General features: G+C 40.3%; 1 protein-coding gene across 2 annotated transcripts; it reads right to left on the reverse strand.

Moving 5' to 3' along the window:
• Positions 1-93: 93 nt before the first annotated feature.
• On the reverse strand, positions 94-14,645 carry kdm2ab (lysine (K)-specific demethylase 2Ab). 2 transcript variants are annotated; one of them, XM_078260543.1, is made up of 23 exons: positions 14,434-14,645; positions 13,989-14,027; positions 12,420-12,558; positions 12,124-12,202; positions 11,896-11,942; positions 11,307-11,485; positions 10,547-10,653; positions 10,282-10,375; positions 9,867-10,020; positions 9,624-9,739; positions 8,020-8,146; positions 7,624-7,907; positions 7,335-7,412; positions 6,915-7,178; positions 6,479-6,607; positions 6,248-6,334; positions 5,805-6,029; positions 5,263-5,292; positions 3,905-4,944; positions 2,727-2,890; positions 2,281-2,427; positions 1,843-2,058; positions 94-1,670 (listed from the first exon to the last, which is right to left on the reverse strand). In XM_078260543.1, exons 2-23 carry the CDS (start codon positions 14,022-14,024, stop codon positions 1,489-1,491), a joined length of 3,924 nt encoding a protein of 1,307 aa, XP_078116669.1. In that variant the 5' UTR covers positions 14,025-14,027; positions 14,434-14,645; the 3' UTR covers positions 94-1,488. The 2 variants fall into 2 exon arrangements, with proteins under 2 accessions (XP_078116669.1, XP_078116670.1); XM_078260544.1 differs by lacking the exon at positions 5,263-5,292 and having other exon boundaries at positions 13,989-14,029.
• Positions 14,646-18,335: the final 3,690 nt, after the last annotated feature.

Below are 18,335 nucleotides of genomic sequence, written 5' to 3' on the forward strand. Positions count from 1 at the left end.
ACAGCAGTATGAACAGGAAATGGGGCTATACTTGTAGTCCAATTGACATTTACTTGATGTATCGTTTCCACTCCCAGTGACATTACAATTACCCATTGTTTATCATTTTTTTATTTTTCTTGAAAAATAACACAAATAACATAAAATGAAAAAGGCTTCTGAAAATAATTACAATGCTACACGACTCCTGTTTTGATAATCGAAAAGAGGAAACCACATTTACACAAAAGTATGTTTTTATATACTTATATTCATTTTTAAGGGATATGGCCAGGAGGGCAGTCTGGAAGGAGACCTTTGATACAGAACCACTAACGTTACACGACCCCAGCCCTCAAACAAGATCGTACATCTCTACAATGAATTGGACAAGGCCATGAAATTCAGATAAAAGTAGATACATGTTTCATCAATGAAAATAAAAGTGTATCAAAGAGGGGTGGGGAGCAGTTTCATCTAGAATATTAACATTTTTACTCTAAATGTTGTCTCTAGTCTGTACAAAAACAAAGCAAGAGGAGTTTGAAAATAATAGCACCTGAAGTCTAACGGTTGTTTGAAAATGCACCATTTATCTGACACCTATCCCTTAGGTTACCCCAAACACTAAATGCAACGTGCCCTTTGTGGGGTGAGGTGTTGTTGCCGTGTCGATTGCCTTCTCACACTTTCACGTCTTTCTACCCTGTTATACAACCACATCCATTCAATGTCCATGTATACTGTTGCATGCTATTAAGCTGAACATTCAACTGGTTAACACAGGCCATTCCACTCACTTTATAAGTCATGATGTAAAGACCTGTCCCCTTTAGTCGCCCTAAAAAAACAAAAACAAAATCTCAACGCATAGTTGTGCATAAAGCAGACGTCAAACTTCTAAACATTTGCTCTCTTGAATCTGACCAAAAAAATAAACATCTATTTAGAGCACCCGCATGTAGCTGATAACAAATGAGTTAAAATGATAAATCACATGATAAATTAGACTTTATGGAGATCAGCCGAACATAACAATGCAGTTATACCCCAAAGACAAAACTTAAGTCTTTCTCAAGGAAAGAGTTTGTGATTGGATCAAGATACGCGTCTGTGTCGAAAGAAGAGTTGAGCACTTAGTTATCCAAAGGATTTGCAGTCTAATACCGATAATTAATTGCCCATATTCTCCCACTCCTGGCAAAAAAAAGTTCTTTTGCTTTTCCCACACCACATTACTTCCCAAAAGAACAACTGAAAAAAAAGAAAGCAGAGTCTCCTTTTGAGGTATGCGGGGGAAAAAAAATTTATATAATGTTGAAAAGAAACATTGTTCCAGCTGTGACAACCCCTTTCACCAGTTTAGACCCCACCCCTCCTCTAACGTGGTACAGGTGTATGTGAACATCCCCTCCTGTCTGTGTCCTTTGTGTCACACAGATTCACATCAGGATCCACTTGTTTGCCTTTACACCTCAAATCGCCTCTGCAGTCAGAGGAGGCAGGCCCTTAGGATATCCTCTGGATCAGCTTTTCATCTGACAGGCAGTAGAGCGTGTTGACTGACAGCTCAGAGATGAAGGCCTCACAGGCCTTGCGGGAGACACCTTTACAGCCTCGCAGGTCGAGCAGTGAGATGCAAGAGAGGCGGCGGAGATACTTGAGACACGCGTCTGTCAGTTTACTGCAACCTGGGAAAGAAACAAGTGCACAGACACATACTAGTGAAATGAAACCTACTGCACTGCGTGCGTGCGTGTGTGTGTGTGTGTGTGTGTGTGTGTGTGTGTGTGTGTGTGTATGTTCATTCTTCCCAAAAATTAGTTTTGTCTTGCATATCGGCTATCCCCATTAAAGTCTCACCTCCCAGGTTGAGTTCAGTTAGCGTGTTTCGGGTGGACGAGCCCACTGCAGTCAGCAGGTTGATGGAGTGGTCGGTGAGGCTGTTGCAGTGGGAGAGGTCCAGTTTTGTTAAATGGGGCATGTGGCGAATCACCAGGCGCAGAGTGGAGTCGCTAATGTCCAGGCCTGCTAGTCGCAAACACTGCATGGTCCGTAACTGACTGCGATTGTCACAACCTGGAACAGAGGTGTTGTTTCAGAAGAAGAGAAGAAAAAAAGCTGTGTTTTTGTAAAGGCGTTTGATGAGGATAAGGGCAAAACTAAAGTAAAATGAGAAGAAAGGCAAGGGGTGTAACGTTTTTAATTTTTCTTTACGTATGCAAGTACACAAGGAACTATGACAATAAATAAAATAAATAAGTAGGGAAACATAAGATGCAAGAGTTACTCTTTCCTCACCTGGAGGGGTGACTAGATCCCTGATCTGAGAGTCTTTGACCCCATCTGCGTACCGCAGGTCCAGAGAACGGAGGAGAGGGCAACCAGAGGAGCAGAGGGCAGAAATAGATGACCAGGAGCAACCTGCCACCATCAGATCCTTCAGCCCTGCAAAAGCAAGAGATTTAAATACAGTGTATTTAATATAGGTAGAGCATACAGGTGATTGATGGAAACATGACTAATTCAGAATTAATTTGCAAACCCTGGCATTTTTACAAAATAATTATATGAACATTAATTAATCTTTTTATTCATGAGATTTTTTTGTTTCATAGTGTCATTTATTTTTATGTATAACACTGACAAAATTGTAATTCAATACAAAAAGTGTGGTGTGTGTGTGTGTGTGTGTGTGTGTGTGTGTGTGTGTGTGTGTGTGTGTGTGTGTGTGCGCGCGCGCATACCAGGCAGGCGGCCAACAAGCCAGTTGAGCTGTTTTTTAGAGATGTTGGTCCAAGAGAGATCGAGCGTGACCGGCTGTCTCTTTATGATGCCTGTTAGCGCCTGAGGAGTAACGGTGCGTTTGATGCTTAGGTCAATCCGGGACCAAAGCCGCTTGTCTAAACACCTATGAACAAGCACACACTGATGAAGAACACATCCATTCATAGTTATCCATTTGCAGAGTGCAGAGTGATCTCACTATTGAGTTCGCAATAGTAAAGATTAAAAACAAGACTAGGTGGAAACCTATTATATGGCAGGATCGTGTATGGTCAATGTGATTGATTGTAGCCAAATTGTTACAGGGATAGTCAGCGTTGGTGTCTTTAATGTGAATATTGATATGAAGTGTTCATCTGTAGTGGTCCCAGTAATATTTGTTTGTTGTGTACTAAAGTAGCAAATCAAATGACATGGTAAAGATACGTTTGAGACAAATAATTGAGGACTGCTTTAATGTGATGAATTCAACAATGTAATCATGCTATTTTCAAATATTTGTCCTTCTGGATTCATTAAGTGTTGCCTCAAATGTTGGTCTTAAGGGACTGCAGCATTTACTCATGAACAAACTGAAACCTACACTATACATTTACTACCACCTGACAACTTTGTTTAATCTCCTCTGCTGTCTTCTGTGCATCAATGTTAATATCTCCGCCGGAAACAGAAAGGGAAACTTAAGGCTTTGGCATTGTTTCCTTGCGCTACTTTCAGAACATAACTTCATTGCTCAGAGACTCAGTGATAGTTTTAAAATTCATAACGCTGGACCTCGACCTACAGGTCAGGTCCAGCCAAAATTTAGGGATGGGGTTTGATAGCATTTCATAAAATTAAAATCCACTTATCATGAATCTCTCATCAACATCTGCAAAAAAAAAAAAAGCAATGGCAAAAAACTATGATGTCCAATCACTGTGACGGCAGAAAAACTACAGTTTTTAATGACAGCCTACATAAAGTTCACAACCCGTACCTACAACCTGAGAGTGAGGAGATAAAAAGTTTGATAAAAGACTTGTTAGCATCAAAGCTTAAGGAATATATGTTTTTTGCCAACCAGGAACCGGACACAAAATGGAACCAGCTATTAAAACCCATCCCAAATAAAAACATATCCGCTAAGAGGTCTTACCATTTGTACCAGTTCTTGCAGACAGCCATGCAGACGCAGAGATCTGCTCGACTTAAGTAACAGAAGACAGATACCCACACCTCCCTCTCACAGCCCGGCCCGCTCCCACTATTCTCCCTGTCTGCCTCGCTCCCTCCTTCCTGCAGGGCGGACAGAGGGATGCGGAGATGGGGAAGCTCTGAGGTTGAAGGAGAAGAAGAGGCGCCGTTGCTCAGTTTAGCTGGCCTGCTAAGCCTTGTTTTTTTAGAGTCCTCCAGCCTCTCTGGGTGGGAGGTGTGAGTGTGTCCACTACGAGTGTGTGGAGGTGTGTGTCTATTGGAGTGCTGATCAGGAGGGCCGCGATTTCTAATGGGGGGTCTGACGAGGGCTCTGGTCTGGTTGTGTATTGTGGAAGTGGCAGTTTGAGGGGCGATTGCTTCTAATTTGGGAACAATGGCTGATGGGTCCCGCTTGGCTCTGGTTGGCCTTTGGAGTGTCACTTTAAGATGTGAGCCATCTTTACCCCCCGTTTCACTGTCCTGCTCCATCTCCTCCTCGTCATCCTCCTCCGCACCATTTTGGTTGGCCACCTCGCACGCTTCCTCTTCTCTCTCTTTGGCTGCCCGTCCTCCTCGCCTCGACTGCGGCTGGTTCTCTTTATCCAATCCCCTCCCACTGTTCTGCCCCCTCTCCTCTTCCCGGTCGTCATCGCTGCTGCTGCTGCTGCTGCTGCTGTTGGTGCTGCTACTGTCGTCACTCTCCTCCTCCAACTCTTCATGGCTTCTACCACCTCGGATTCCTCTTCCTGCTCCTCCTCCCCGCAGCCTCACCCCTCTCCCTCTCCCTCTGCGGGGCTCTCCCTTGGGCTCAAGTACCAGACCGAGGGAAGACTGCTGCTGCTGGAAAGACCCAGTCCCTCCTGGAGAGCTGTGGTAAGCGGAGCCACTCGTCCAGGTGGAGCCCCGGCCTCTGCCCTGAGATAGTCTGCTGGTAGCAGAGCGCAGCCGGGACAGCACCCTGGAGCCCAGCAGCCTGGGAGAACGCTCTACAGACGACTGTTTCTGTTGTGAGGGAAAGAAAATAAAAAAAGGATGGCAAATGAGAACAAGATACTGCATGCTTCAAACACTAAATTCAGTGCTACAACATGTTCTGAGCAGTATTGTGTATGTTTACCAATAGCCTTAAACATAGCACCTGAAAAGTTTTTCAAAAATCATGAAAAAAGTTTTACATCTGATTGCCACATCGCAGCTACAATGATGTTCAATTACACAGTGCCAACTGTATGTTTCATAAAAAAACATAATTATGGTTGAAATGCATCTTTGACGAAGCAAGTTGGTTGGATAAAACTAAGAAACAAGTGCACTGCTTACCGTTAAGATTTTGCTGCGCTCTAGTTTTATCTGCAATAAACAAAAAAGAGGTTGGGGAATGAGACAGATGTCAAACAGAGAAAAAACACACATGGACAAGTTTGTATCTACTATTTTAAGTCTGAGGTTGTCTGCCAAACCAGTTTCAGGATGACTTCATTTTTTAAAGATCTTTTGAGATTTTTTTAAGATCTTCAGTGACTAAAATAGATCAAAATGAATGTCATTCAGATAAAATAGGGCTCTCTGTATACATTTATTGTTGTATATTATTGTATACATACATTTTCTACTCTTGGGCCGGCTGAATTTTTTATGCATTAAAATCTTTAAAGCTTCTAAAACTTGACACTTAATTGGAGTATCGCTAATTAAAGACCTCTAAATACGTATTTGGAAATGCAGATATTCTAAACTGTCTAAATGCTTTAAATCAACACATTTTCCCCATGGTGCAGGACAAATGTATTTTGTCACTACTTGCTTTTGATCAATAAATATTGGAAAAAAACATCTAAATCTTAAAAACTAAAAAACTTTACCCTCTTCTTAAGTTTGAGCTCCAGTGCATTTGCTCTTTTGCGGTTTTGTTGATGCTGCAGTAGCAGTTTCTGAGAAGGTGGTGGTGCTGAGGGTCGTGCTGAGGACCTGCTACGTCTCCCCTGTCTCATTCCGTCACCCACACCAATGCCTTCCCGGTAGGCAAGTTTGGACGGTGGCAACGAGGTTGAGCCCTCCGACTCTTCACTTTCCTCATCGCTGGAAGACTGGTGTGGTAAGGACGAGAAGCGATGGTTGGTGGGGAAGAAAAGGTGTCATTTTTAAGTGTGAATATCAACCACATGGCAACTGGTGGAAATCATTGAAATAGGAAACTTTGCTGAGAAAGGAAAATAGAGGTTGTGTGTGTGAGTGAGTGAGTGAGTGAGTGAGTGAGTGAGTGAGTGAGTGAGTGAGTGAGAGAGAGAGAGAATGTGTTTCGTACCTCTGACGCTGAGTCTTTGCCTTGGTAACATTTGGGACATTCCCAGCAGCTGGGCAAATCTTTATTGACCTTCCCCTCACCAGGTTCCTGAAACAGCAAACAGTTAAAAGTTATAAACAGCAACTACCACATCTGACCTAACCATGCAGCTTCGTAGGCAGCAAAACAAACCATGCAATAATTGAGTAATGTATTCAGTTTATAGCCTTGACTGTGTCTGAAACCGATTACCTTAATGCATTGACGATGGACAATCTGTGAACAGACAGAGCACTCCATGAGTGAGAGAGTGCTCGGATTTGATTCATCCGATTCCCCTTCTCCACATATAGCACATCGCGCTGTGTTCGGCAAGGCAGGCTGGAGAAAGAAATAAACTTTACACTTCTGATGCCGATACATATTACTGGGAATTACAATTCTGAAAACCAATATTATACATCTAGAAGCCATTGGTAAGTATTGCAGATTTCTATGCCATAGTTTTGAAATTCTGCGTTTTGTCCAAGCAGAGGGCGAAGCAAAACAAGAAATTTGTTTCACTGGTTATCTTGATTATTCTCTGACAATCTCCATTTTAGAATGAAGAGTTCTGGAGTCATAAAAGAACATAAACATTACATTTACATCAGTAATTTAACCCAATTTTGAGTTAGCGGCGACTCACCGTTAGACACTGTCTCATGATACAGCCCTTTTTCATGCGTCCAGGCCCACCGAACTTCCTCATGTCGTGGCAGTACTGGCAGGTGCCGCACTCCTTCCTGCAGCAGCCAGCACAACGCTTGCACCTCACCCGTCTGCGCCTTAGGGCAGAGATGGAGGAGCGTTTGGTGGGCCTCTGACCCAGAGGCTTGTGTAGGGTGGGGCCCAAGCGAGGACGGTTAAAGACGGGTAGGGGAAGGGGAGTGGGGGGCTGGTACCATGACGGCTGTTTAAAAGGACATCAGCAGGACGGCAAAGAAAAGGTTAAAGAGTAAAAGGTTAGAATTGTATACTTGTTTGATGAAAAGGACATTTTATCTTACTTACACTGAAGGTGTATTTTAATATCAATTATACAGTATGTAAATAAATCTCTACTTACTCTTTTAGGCCACTTGACAATGGGCTCTCCAGTGTAGGACAGCTTGGGGTTATCATTGGCATGCTGCTTCAGAAGAGTCTGGACAAGTGGAGCAGTAAGACAAAATATTATATATATATATATATATATATATATATATATATATATATATATATATATATATATATATATATATATATATATATATATATATATGGTTTCTACCAAGGCACAGCAACATAAAAGCAGGAGCAGCCAGTGTTTAGTATATTATGAGATGAAATGCACAAGGAACTTAGGCGACACCCACCCTCATGTCTTCGAGCAGGGCTGTAGGGTTCATGATGCCTGCAGGGACACACTTTTTCTGCTCCGGCAGCTCCTCGAGCTTCCCTAAGAGGTTCCACAGTCCCTCCAGCTCAAAGGGAGTCAGCATGTGCTGAGGTGTGCTAACTTGAGCTGCCTCTTCTTCTTCTTCTTTGACTTCTTCTACTTCCTTGACTTTAATCTCCTTGTTTTCCGTGTCACTGTCAACTCCATTGGAGGTTCCATTCTTGGTGTGGTCATTGGCTTCAAGGTCAGCCTGGGTCAGTCCTGAAACAAGAGCAGACTGATGGCTGAAGTTCATGTCAGTGATGGATTCATTTATACGTCTAAGTGAAAAAGAGAATACAATGAGGACCGCATCTCTTTATTGTGTCCTCACCTATGCCTAGGGAGTATTTTTGGAATTCTGGAGTGAGGTGGGAGACGTTGGTCTGACAGTAAAGGTATCGCTCCAGGACATACCAGCACATCTCATAGTAGAACGGATAGCGGAACTTTGCTGGCACCTAGAGGAGAAGGACAGAAACAGATTAGGAAAAATATTGCTTAATTATTTTTTGCATCTTCAAATACCACTGAGAGAAAGTAAAATGTATACTATGTGCTTTATGTTAAATGGTTTATATATATATATATATATATATATATATATATATATATATATATATATATATATATATATATATATATATATACTATATATATCATATCTATACACATATATTTCTTGCTGCTTCAAACTGCTCTTAAGCAGCTCTGAAGCATTTGTCACAGATTTGTTGTGGTTTGCACTTCTGCTTCGTAGGAGTTGGAGGAGATATGATGTGGCTGCAGTGGCTAGAGTCCAGATACAGCTGCCTGCGTCCCCTAGCCCAGCGGATCATCTATAGCTGCGCAGTGACAGTGTTTGAAAAGTGTGTTGTAGCACAACTCTGGAACTTTTAGTATTGTTGACAAAAAAAATATAATAAATAATTATATATATATATATATATTTTTAAATATCTTTAAAATGTGGATATAGGGAGGATATAAGGAAAAACTAACCCTAATTAATGTAATCTTACTGTATACAAAAGTAATGTAAGGGGGACATCAGTTCAGGGCACTTCAAAAAACAGTCACATGAGCCCTTATTACTGCAGTTGATAGCTTTACCACAAAGAATGCATTAAGCATGTCCTAGTGAATTAACCTTCTTAAAGATATCGGACAATGGAAATGTCAGATATGGAAACAAGTGACATAATTACACTACTGTAACAAGCGTTTTGTTTAACTACATCATTAGTAACGTAGGTCCATTTTAGCTAAATCTCTACACCGTTGTCTCATGAACTAGTCTCATGTTCCAAAACAAATCCAAAAGAACAATTGTTTGATTATGTCATGATTATGACAGGATTAGCCTCTCTTCTTTTATCTTAGCAAAAAGAAGGTGGAACCATCAGGGGCTAACGATAACATTAAGTTAGTGCCCACTTTGGCTAAGGAGCTCAACTTATTTTGCAATGGTTGGCAAACGTTAGTAACGTTAAACAAGTAGTCCCAGAGCTGTAATGTCAGTTATACAAGTACTATTTAGAATTTGGAATGACAAGTTCACCAGCTAATGTATGGACCCCAACCATGGAAATAACAATAACACCTAACGTTACATCCAAATTGTGATGGCTAGCATTCCCTAAATCAAAACAGCTCAATCTTAAGGTTATTATAACGCTACTGTAAGAGATTCTTACCTAAAGGCATGCAGGCATTTAAAACACCAGTCTTCATTCTCAGATACATTGCAAGCCAGGAGCCTCCTCCCCCCCCACAAAATTTCAAATTTCAAAATCTCATTGGGTCTACACAAATCACACAAACAAACTACTTTGGATTCAGAACGGCGATTTTCACCGAAAGGTGATAAGTTTGCGTTCCTGTATTCATCGATGTGTGTCAAGAACACAGTTGTAGTGAATGTGAGGTGCTGCTCACCCGTGTGCGATCCTCAATGCTATAGATGTTGAGCTGCATAGGGATGTTAAAGCTGTGGAGGAAATTGCCCCCAAACACCAACGTGTCTTCTGGGGTGTACACGGCATGGATCCACCCTACAACATTCAAGACACAGGATGCTGGAGGTATGTAGTGGTGAAGTGTGTGTGTGTGTGTGTGTGTGTGTGTGTGTGTGTGTTTTTATAGGTCTGTATGTGTCACTGCCGTAATACTTTAACATACCTGATGGGATTATGAAGGTGTTGCCTTGTTTGAGCTCTATCCTCTGACAGTCATGACACTTATCCCCTAAGAAGATGTCTCCCTGTTTTCCTGATAAAACCCAGTTCTCATACATCTCCAAGTTCTGTGGTGTGGGTGGAATTAGCCAGAACACCTGCAGGGGTCACGGGTAAATGGTCATGTTGATTGTCTGAGGTCAACGAATACATACAGACATGTCCATGGCACTAATGTGCATTTACTGGATTTTAACAAAACAGTTGAAAAGCAAAATGTAGTGTTAGTCCACAATTACATGTATTGCTCTGACAGCATGAGAGAAAAAATGGCTGTCTCTCATTACAGCTAAAACGTTTCCACTGGCTCACTATAGGCAGCCGAACCTTAAAATCTACGATACTCGTGTGCCACTGACCTTTCCTCCTCGCAGGATGTGGTACCAGACTGAAGTGCCTCCAAAGTCAATGTGGAAATCTGTGAAGCAGCCCTGCACACTCATGAGACAGTACCTGAGAGATGTGGAGGAAGGACAGAAAACACAATGTGGATTTTAGATCAAAACAAGATAAACGGTTGAAATTTGAATTAGAGTATTACTGATGTAGGATATGTGATCAGTATTGTATCTTAACTATGTAACAGCAAATGTTATACATTTTTGAGGTATCTGGTACACTCACTTCTGTACTTTGGGATAATGCATGTCTATAATAGCATTGGTGGAGTCTCTCTGTCTCTCCTTGAGATGGCGGGGCCACATGTTGTCCACCCAGTCAATGAGGTCCACCTGGATAATTAGCAGAATAAATGGTATAAAACATACATTCAAATTGTCTGCACCAAATCCAAGACTCTTTCTAATAATTGACAGTCTGACACCTCTGTATTACGCAGACAAAATGTCTACCAATACCACCCTGGGACCAAGCCAAAGCTTTATAGCCTCCAAAGCAGCAGACAAATTATGAGATTACTACTCAGTGTCATCTACAGCATCTTTCCAAATTCATCGTCTCTGAAGCAGTTCCACACTTTATTCTTAATGACATCACAGGAGATTTGGGAGAGTGTTGTTCATGTTTACTAATATTTTCGGACTGTCTTAAGCCACCTACACATGATCAGAAGTAAAACTGCGAGCTAGGGCGCAAAGCATAGTGCAGGCATTTCAAAGGCAAAGGTATATGTCATTATTGCTTCTGCCTCGAAAGGTCAGAGATCAAAGCTGAAATAATTTGAAATTTGAGCACAGCGGTCGCCAAATAGGAATAACTTGTATGAATTTAGAAAATAGAAGTAGTTCCCCTTTAAATGCCTAAAGTGTGGTTTTCTGGTAATTCACCTTTTTGTGGCTTCAGTAAGAGATCTAAAATTACTTTATGAATGTGCACATCTGGGTTGTTGTAAAAACCTGAGGTGTAAAAATGTGTGCATTCTCACCGAAGCCGGTCGTTTGACCAGATTCTCTAGCCTGGTGTGGCTGAACTCCAGGCTGATGACGTTGTAGAGTTTTTCTCTTTCTGACGGCGGCGTCTCATAGTAGCGTCGCCACTGAGCCATCGACATCTCGATACCCTTCTGGGTGTTCACGTCCATCACGTCTACAATGCGTCGACTACCTGTAAAATAATTGAAATGGGTTCAACAACTGAGACTGCGGTAATTAAATCCAAATTGTCCTAAAATATATTGAATACATATTTTTTATTAAAATGCCCAGCAACTATAGCCTGACCGATACTGGATTTTGGAGGCCGATATTGATATTAGGGGGTTTATGTTTTTAACTTGAACAAACAATCAATGTTGATACAGATCCCTTCTTTTTTGTTGTGATAGATACAAATGCTAACATACAGACTGAGCGGGACATTTTACAGTTGAAAGACCAAGTTTAGCATTTCCCTCCAGCAGTTTCTTGTTACTTATCGATAGTTTCTTATACCGATACTATCTGGGATAAGGTAATATCGTCCTATAAGTCTAGCATTTTGTGTACAAAAAGTAAAGCCATAAAACAGTAACTTACCAACAAAAAACTTGACATCACTCACACTGAAATCTGAGTCTGGCATTCTGCAAGAGAGGCAATTCCTTGTTGTTGTTTTTTATTTATTTTTATCTCCAGGCAGAAACAGGTCAAACAGGTGTATTGGCATTTGCTTTGAATTGATTTGAAACTAAGCTAGAATATTTCTCTATAGACAAAACTAAAGATTAGTATGTTTAGAAAAAAACAGTGAAAGAAAGAACTGACTGTATGCCAAGGCCATCAGTTGTATCAAAGACAATGGGGTCCCTGAGCCCTTCCCTCTGGATGTACTCAAATGTGAAATCTAGAAAAGGAGGTACACACAGTGACAAAGTCAAACAGTTAACCAAAAAAAAAAACTTAAAGTAACCAATATGAACTGGCAGAGACACTTCAATCCTGTGTTCAAAAGTTGCAGTAATAAGCAACACAGTATGTAAAACAAACAATTAGCCTTAATTACATTTACATGGCATCAGATATGTTCATTGAAATTATATGGGTTAGTTGAAACTTCTCACCTTTACCCTCCATGTGTTTGATCAAGTCAGAGTTAAACCTGACGCACTGCAACTTCATGTCCAGGTCGAACATCCGTTTCCCTTCGATTTCATCATCTGAAATTCCATCGTCCTGGTAGCGGCGCCGCGTCCCTGTACGCTGAGGACAAAAGAAGGCTTTTGTTAACTTCTAAGTCAGACATGAAAAATATGATTTGTAGTTGGCAACAGAAAAGAGGACTGGCAGTGAGAAATATGGTATGTCATACTACACTAAAGTTATTTTAGTGCCATGACAAAGCTGGGTCATAGCAGCTTAACAGACATCACATGTGAAAAATGTTACATAATAAAAGATACTTAGGCCATGAAAGCAACCACTAGTATCACATCAATTTTCTAACTAACAAAGATGCAAAAGTCCAAGAACTCTCTGCAACATTGCTTAATGTATTTTTGTAAAAGATATAAGGTGACACCCAAGGGAGCTTTCCCTAATATCTCAATGGTTAAAAGGAACTTAAATTAGTGATAAAAGTCATTCTTTCACCAATCCCAATGCATCAATCCAAGCAGATTAGTCAGATATCAAATCAGTTCATGTGAAAACCAAACAATACAGCATTACAATAGCAGGGGTTAATCTTCCACGCACTTCACACACACACACACACACACACACACACACACACACACACACACACCCCTTCTGCCATTCACCCTATGCAGTACTGCTTGGCTAGACAGATGGATAAAGCACAACACCCCCGCTCTCAGAATTCCCCACCCCCATACCACAAATGTGGTATTATCTAAACTCTGCTACTCCTCACTCTCATAACTGAGCACTGCACAGTAGCTATTCATTTAAACTAAAAACAATGTGATATAATGAAAGCAACCCATGCTATTGTTTTCATATGAAGTAATAAAAATGACGAAAGGAATCATTTAATTACAATTAAGAAACAATTTATTAGGTGCTTTTATTAAGCTGGTGTGTTCAACAAATTGGCCTAGACATGCTTTCCAAGACTAAAAGCAATGGCAGAATAAGCCTTATTACATACATATTTAGGAATGTTATCTGTTGGTCTCCCCTACCACTAGTAAATAATATTTATCTGAGTAGACACTGGGAAGTTGAAACCACTTTACAACCAGGGGCTACGATCGTAAGGAGGTGGAGCGAGGTCACTGCACGTTGTAGGCATCTCTGATTCAAACGATCTGATCATTGTCAAGCGGCTGAATTAGAATCAGGTGTGTTGGAGTAGAGACATGCCTAAAACATGCAGGCATGCAGTAGCTTTCCAGGAACATGGCTGGACACTAGACAGTGAACTTGACCCTCTCTTGAACCCACAGTCGTTAGACGGGTTCATTGCCGTTATTAGGGCAGCACACAACAACAGAAAGAACCATGACACAATGGGCCAAAAGAAAGTGGGCCATTCCAATACAATGATTTTCATTCACTAGACTGCTTCGTGTGTATTAAAACATCACACACACACAACTCGAATAAAAAAAAACACAAAACGTTGTAAACATTAAAACAAGTGTTTCGGGAAGATAACAGTTACTCACCAGGCGTTTGCTGTATCGTGTATGAGGGTCCTCCATAATCTCTAGAAGAAACACAAAGTATCGGTAGTAGCATTAAATTACACCGATTAAATAGTCAATCGGAGCTAAAGTGTTTCGTTGTTTTTTTTACACTCTGACAGGAACACACACCTCTCTCTCTCTCTCTCTCTCTGAGCAGAGCCTAGCTATGTATCCCTGCTAACTTTAGCCAGTGAGCTAACGTTAAGGTTAGCAACACAAAACATTTACGTTGAACTTGCATCACTGTATGAGTGCCGACATGAGAAACTACCTTTTATCAGGAATATCCTGAACCAATGTGTCAATTTACTGACGTTATTTCACTGGTCTTATCGGCTAACGTAAACTAACTCAGTTGACAATCCCTTTCTTAACAGTCGTCGGCTAACGTTGACGCTAGCTAGCTGAGCTTCTTTATCATTACCTCTGCGTTTTAACTCCTTTTAGACGAAGTGGTGAAAGTAATGTTTCCCAGCTAGCGCGTCTGATGTCTCTCAGTAAAGTTTCTCCCCATGTTATGTTATAACAGCAGTGTATATGGTTATGTTTATTATTGTGCGATAAAGTTAGAACGATTCGACGCTTCGAGCCGCCATTTTCAGCTGGTCAGAATACACACACACATACACACAACCACCCCCCTCCAAAAAAAGCTCATGACCCACCCCCTTATTTACATCACTGCTCCAATACATTAGACACAATCTCATTGGACACAACATGTGCTATTTATATGCTACATTCACGTGATGTCGGAATAATTGGAAAAATGTGTTTCCGACTGGAAAATGTACGTAAATTACGTGAAATCGGAACAACATGTAAAGTCGGCGACATTTTTGCTACACGTCTTGCCCATACTGGAAACAGCTATTGACGTTGTTGTTTAAACATTCTGAGAACTGAAATACAACACATCTTATTTTTAGCGTCCATGTTTTTCACACATTACAACTTAAACTTATGAACACACCGAAGTCGGAAGAACGACTTCCAAAATCGGGAAAGGGGACCATCCGAGGAGCACGTGAATGCAGCATTATTATACAAGCGCACTCGGTTTGTCTTCCTATGTTTGACGGTTGTGGGTGGGTTTCTTCAGCATTAAATCTAACTCCAGTAATGGAATAAATATTCCCATATTCACTTGACATACTCCACTACAAGGTCCTGCGTTCTGTTCATAAGTATTTGCAACAACATGTACTGACGTATCAAAATTACTAATTATGCATGTGTTATTGGATAGTTATTAATGATGCAAAGCAGCATTCTAATGTTGACATATAGTAGCATGAAATGGAATCACTCAAGTAAGGTACAAGTACCTCAAAAGTGTACAGTACTTGAGTGAATTACTTTCCACCACTGACTAATTCTCTCAGATCGTAGGTCCACTATTGACTAATTATAATTATTATACTATAGAACTTGATTTTTTTTTTTTTTTTGCATAAATGCATAATAGAAATAGATTAATATTTTTCAAATATACTGTATGTCTACCATTTCACTTTAACAAGCAAAATCACCTTTTGTTTTGCAAACGTGCATTTCAATTATGCAGACTGGTCTCGGTTATTGTACTGTAATATAGCTTTTCTGATATTTTTTCTTCTTACCTGTAGCCTATCTTGAGTGCTTTTGTGCCGATGTAATGCTACATTTCCCTCCAAGAGATCAAATTTTAATCTCTCACTACTTCCCAAGCCTGATTATCCTCCAACCACGAAGCAGTAAAACAAGCGCACCATTGTGTAGACCCCGCCCCCACGGGGTGCTGATGGGCCGAGCCTGCCTCTGGTTAGAAAGAACAGGGAGATGGGGGATGAAATGAGGTCAGGGAAGCCGTCCATACATGGATGTTATGTAGTGCATCACCATACATTTTCTGTAGATTATCACACACAAATTAAAATATGCTCTGAATGTGAAGGTGTTGGGTTTTAGGAAGCCAGCCCCCATGCATGCAGGCTGAGTCATGTACAAACCTCTATCACAAGAAGCCAAGCACACACCAGCACTTGGTACAACGCACAGAAATCTTTTATTACATAACAGGCTTTACTGGGTTGACACATTCAGCGAGCGAGGCAGAAAAGACCGTCAAGCATTTCATCAGACGCATACAGACAGATCACACACAACAAAATCACACACAATTTATTCAAATTATGACAAGTCAGAAAATACTACTTAATTGGATATGTTTTAACAGAGCACAATTATGTTTATGATCACGAATGGTATTTTAGAGCCAAAAACAAGCTTAATCATCTTCATGCATTTTTACGAAGTTTAAATAAATTAAATTAAATCTTTGAAATCATTTCCTGATAATAAATAAATATGACTCCTCTATGCACCACCAGGTGGCGGTAGACTACAGTCGACCAGAGTGGTCCAAAATGATTTTAAGTTACATGTTGAGCCATCTGGTTATGAACAGGCAGACTGAGAAAAATATACACATTTATAACACATTTTCATACACTGTATACAGCGAGAAAATAATTTAAATTCAAATGATTAATAAAAGGTTAAGTGCACAGGGATGTTATGGGTTCATTTCTTTTTTTTCCTTTTTCTTTTTTGAATATAGGCTACTTTATTACATTTGAAAACATTCAAATATTGGTCAGGGTAAAACTGGGGAGCACCTCAGGAAACTTTGTTTATCTCTTCCCTTTAAACGACACAAAGACAAAAAATATGACATTATTTCAACACAACGTGAAAGAACTGAATTCATAGTGTTAAAGGCTGATGCAGGTGTTTTACCTGTGTAAAACCTTTCATGAGAAGAAGCTGTAGATATAGGAGAACACAACGATTCCAATGATGGAACAGCACAATGTAATCATCATCTTTTTCTGTAGAAAAGAAAATAGACAGGAGTCAGAAGGCAGCAGTCACTGGAATTAGGCTTTGCAATTATTCACATTAAAGGACACTGGTGTGAAGAAATGACTGAGAAAAAGGAGAACAAAGGGTCACAAGAGATTAGGGTGTGTGTGTGTGTGTGTGTGTGTGTGTGTGTGTGTGTGTGTGTGTGTGTGAAAAACTTACCACCTCACTTGTCTTTAGAAACTGTACTTTGTAACACAGTGGTTAACATGCTGTATCAACAATCTGCTGACAACAGCTACTACCATCCCATAAAAACATTCACGCTGTTCCTCCATAACATGCAGTCATCAAAAAGTTGGAAAATTCAGTTACACATTTACCTTCTGTCACTCACAAAGGGACAGGCATGAGATTGCAAGGAAACATGAGTGAACCAAGTCATTAAAAAACATAAAATCTTTAATTTTTAATAAAATCTTTGACGTCTTAATTTAAAACAGTGTACAACAGCTTCAGTGTTCTCGTCCTTCTCTTATTGCAGCCCATACTGATGGCTAAAGAGGTGTGAAGAAAAAGGCTTGAATAGAAGCATTAACATTGAACAGTCAAGGGCAGAAGCCAAAAGAGCAGACGGTGTGTTCAAAAGACCAAGCTGGGGAGGGCTCTCACTTTCAAGTGCTCACTGCACAACCAGAATCAAAAGGAACCATTCAGGCTCTGGTCTAACAGAAACAAAGACTTCCCTCATAATGCACAGGACATTTTTACAAATTACGTCTTTGCACTACAAAACACCTACATATGTTCAATACCTGTCTCTTTAATACGTGGAAATAGTGTATGTGTATGTATGTGTGTAGTGTATGCACAGATTAATTCACCTGCTTTAATTGCCATATTAAAGCCTCTGGGTGACAACATGTGCACTGTGGTTCAATAAACTCCGTGTGACACATTCCTTCTTCCAAGAAAAACCTACTGAAATGACGATTACCAACCAGTTAAAGCCAATTTATTAATCACAACTAGCTACATGTAAAGCTAATGCAGTCTAATGGAACATCCCTGCAATAAAACCTTTGTGCATTTGTTTTGGTTAATTGACATTTTCATATATTTATGTAACATAACATTTGATTTTGTCAGGGGTAGATAAAGTATGTACTGATTTTTCATCATTGCGTTATCATGTACAGTTTTTGTTGAAACTGTTTTAGATATGTGCTTTATGGTTTCTTTGGAGGTTGAACTTCGTGGTGCGGTTTGTAAATGTTTACACTGAGAAGTTTGCACCTGCAAACCTGTTCATTAAGTTTAACCAACAGATCTCTAAAGCTCTTTAAACAAAAAATTTACATTGTTACCTTCATGACAATAGGATTTATTGCAGGGCTGGTGTATTAGAATGCATTAGTTTCATATATTTGTGCCTAATAAACTGGCAAATGAAGTGTAAGTTGACAGACAAAATATACT

The sequence above is a fragment of the Sander vitreus genome, chromosome 10 (genome assembly GCF_031162955.1).
Source record: "Sander vitreus isolate 19-12246 chromosome 10, sanVit1, whole genome shotgun sequence".
NCBI lineage: Eukaryota > Metazoa > Chordata > Actinopteri > Perciformes > Percidae > Sander > Sander vitreus.